At 39.6% G+C, this 2,946-nt stretch overlaps 1 protein-coding gene across 1 annotated transcript in view; it reads left to right on the top strand.

Moving 5' to 3' along the window:
* The window catches only part of LOC109936765 (acidic mammalian chitinase-like), a 22,931-nt gene extending 22,043 nt beyond the window's left edge, over positions 1-888 (top strand). The window contains exon 11 of the mRNA XM_048611823.1: positions 656-888. Within this exon, the coding sequence (XP_048467780.1) occupies positions 656-888 (233 nt within the window). The remainder of the gene's footprint in view (positions 1-655) is intronic.
* The last annotated feature ends 2,058 nt before the right edge of the window (positions 889-2,946 follow it).

Raw genomic sequence — 2,946 nt, 5'->3', positions numbered from 1 at the left:
CTCGTCCCTGCCTCCCTAACCTGTTCTTCCTCCCACCTATCCCCTCCTCCCACCTCAAGCCGCACCTCCATCTCCTACCGACCAACCTCATCCCGCCCCCTTGACCTGTCCGTCCTCCCTGGACTGACCTATCCCCTTCCTAACTCCCTACCTACACTCACCTTTCCTGGCCCCATCCCCGCCTCTTCGACCTGTTTGTTTCCTCTCCACCTATCCTCTCCTCTATCCCTCTTCTATCCGCCTCCCACTCTCTCCCTATTTATTTCAAAACCCCCTTCCCCTCCCCCTTTTCTGATGAAGGGTCTAGGCCCGAAACGTCAGCCTCTCTGCTCCTATGATGCTGCTTGGCCTGCTGTGTTCATCCAGCCCTGCACCTTGTTGTCTCAAATCTTTCCTGTTCAGTCTTGGCTTCAGTCATCTACACACTTTTTACTTCCTCCTGCCTCCATGATTAATCACTTTTTTACTTTCAAGATGTTGTGCAGATACAAGTTGGCGTGAAACTTCCTATCATGAAATCTAATCTAACGTCATATTTTATGTTACTTATCCTATTGTCACGGTGTAGTCATGTGTGGAGGCAGCTGAATCTAATAAGGAAATGGAAACCTTAATCAAAAGAAGATTAAGATACTATGCTTATTCTGTTTTACAGAATGTGGGCTATTGACAACTTTAACCACAACAGCTAGTGTCACTCCCTCTTCAAGTGGCGTTACTACAACTATTGTAGTCCATGACTTTTGCCAAGGCAGGTCTGATGGGACATATCCTGATTACTCTGATCGTAGTAAATATTACCAGTGTTACCATGGACAAACATACCACATGATTTGTGCCGAGCGTCTAATATTCGACGAAAATTGTAATTGTTGCAATTGGTCTTAATAAATTTATTAGTCACAAGTACATTTCCTTACAATGTATTGCCTAAAGACATAAATAAATAATTAAAGCTTACAAAATGAAAATAAACTTGCTGATATCCTCACTTGTTCTTGTGTTTACCAGAATTCAGTGTGATAATGATCAAGTGTGTCATAAGTAAGAACAGATGTCTTTTCATTTCAGCAAATTAATACTGTGCTGAATTACTTGGTTATGAGAAGAGGTTTAAGATTAATAAATAAACGAGCAGGTGAAATACCTGCGCAGAGGAGGGTATGCCATCAATAAATCACCCTTTATTTACTTGCGCACAATATTTTGGCTGTGGCCAGCCAGCTCGGAGTCAGTCCCCTAATTGGTTCAATTTAAAAGCTCCAATCAAGGATCTCGTAGTCAACAAGATCCTTCTGGTTCCAATCACTACTGCAGGGAATCTCACAAATGAGAATAGTTGGACTATTTGGACTATATTTGCAATGGTGTTATCAAAACACCTCAGCCTGATAATTGCATGAATTTAGAATCAGCTGCTATATGTATTAAACCCCTGGCACTGTTGATTTACTTCAAGCTAACTTATTTTCTCCAATTCTCACTGTAATAACTTACTCTTTCAGCATCAAAGCAACATAAATTGAAAGATTCTTCAGTTGCACATGTTTGGCCATTTTGTTTTGGATTTATAATTCCTTTTGTTTTATATTTTGCCCTCACCCCAATACAAACATAAATATCCAGATTCACAAGAGGATAAATAATGCAAAAACAAATAATCTGTGACTTGGGCCTCCACCCTCCCAAACACAAGTAAGCAGCATTAAAATGATGTTATAGCTCCACAACACACGAAAAGCTCAATATGATCCAAAAACAAAGAGCAACCCATTTGATTTGCACCCTATCCACCATCATAAACATTGACTTCTATTATCGCCAGGGTGCAGTGACAGCCATGTGTACCATCTGTAAAATGTACAACAACATCTCACCAAGCATCATTTGATATTACCTACCAAACCCACAATCTCTATCAAGTAGAGGGAGATGGGCAGGTACGTGAGGACAGCACCAACTCAAAGCTTTCCTCTTCAAGTCACATAGCATTCTGACGTAGAACCATGTCACCATTCCTTTGATTTCACTCGATCAAAATCCTGAACTTCCCACCTGATTAGTACAATGGTTGCACCTACACTGCGTGGATAGCAGCTGTTCCAGAAGGCATCACTTTCTCAAGGACAATTAAGGATGAACAGTAAGTGCTGCCCTTGACAGATAAACTCACATTCCAAGAATAAGTATTAAAGAATACCCACAGGCAGACAGGGATCTAACTGAAAACATTCTGCCAAATAAAATTCCTACTCCATCCCATTTATGCTTCCCCAAAAATTACTAATCTGCTACATAAATGAAAAGTACCATTTTTTATCTGGTGAAGATAAATGCCAGGAGAATTTGAGATGCCAAAACCCAGAAGTTTCCATTTTCCTTCCCAAGTCAATTCCCAAAAATGCTTTTTCTGTAAAGTGTTGGAGGCCAGTCTGGTATTACGGTGGTCTGAGGTTGTGTCAAAGTTGGATTGATGCAGGTGAGTTCCTTTCAAATGATATTGTTGCATTTCATTCATTGAAATAAGCACCAAACAAACTTTTCTGTGTGAATCAATGATTTTATTCTGCTGTTTAAACTGCAATTTATATCTTCAGATGAGGCAAATCAGATGTGGTACATTTGCCATCTTTATTCATGAAGTAGTGTCACTTCAGTAATTGAACCGAAGACCAGTTACAGCTTCACTGGTGCCCAAAGAAGATTAATGACAGGCCTGAAAAATAGAGAGTATTTCAGTGTTCTCTCAACAACAATAATGTAATAACATAATATTATAATGATAACAATAATACTTCAATATCACATTGGTGCCATAGAAACAGCATATAAATAGGGTCCTTTTTAAATTATAATTACTTTCTTGTTTCCTCACCTTCCTTCTTACCCAACAACACATCTTCATTCATAGCATTCCCCAATTCCCAAACCAGCTTCTTGAACATA

Source organism: Rhincodon typus, chromosome 25, assembly GCF_021869965.1.
Source record: "Rhincodon typus isolate 14 chromosome 25, sRhiTyp1.1, whole genome shotgun sequence".
NCBI lineage: Eukaryota > Metazoa > Chordata > Chondrichthyes > Orectolobiformes > Rhincodontidae > Rhincodon > Rhincodon typus.
Note: the sequence above shows the minus strand (reverse complement) of the source record. Positions and strands in the feature narration are given on the sequence as shown.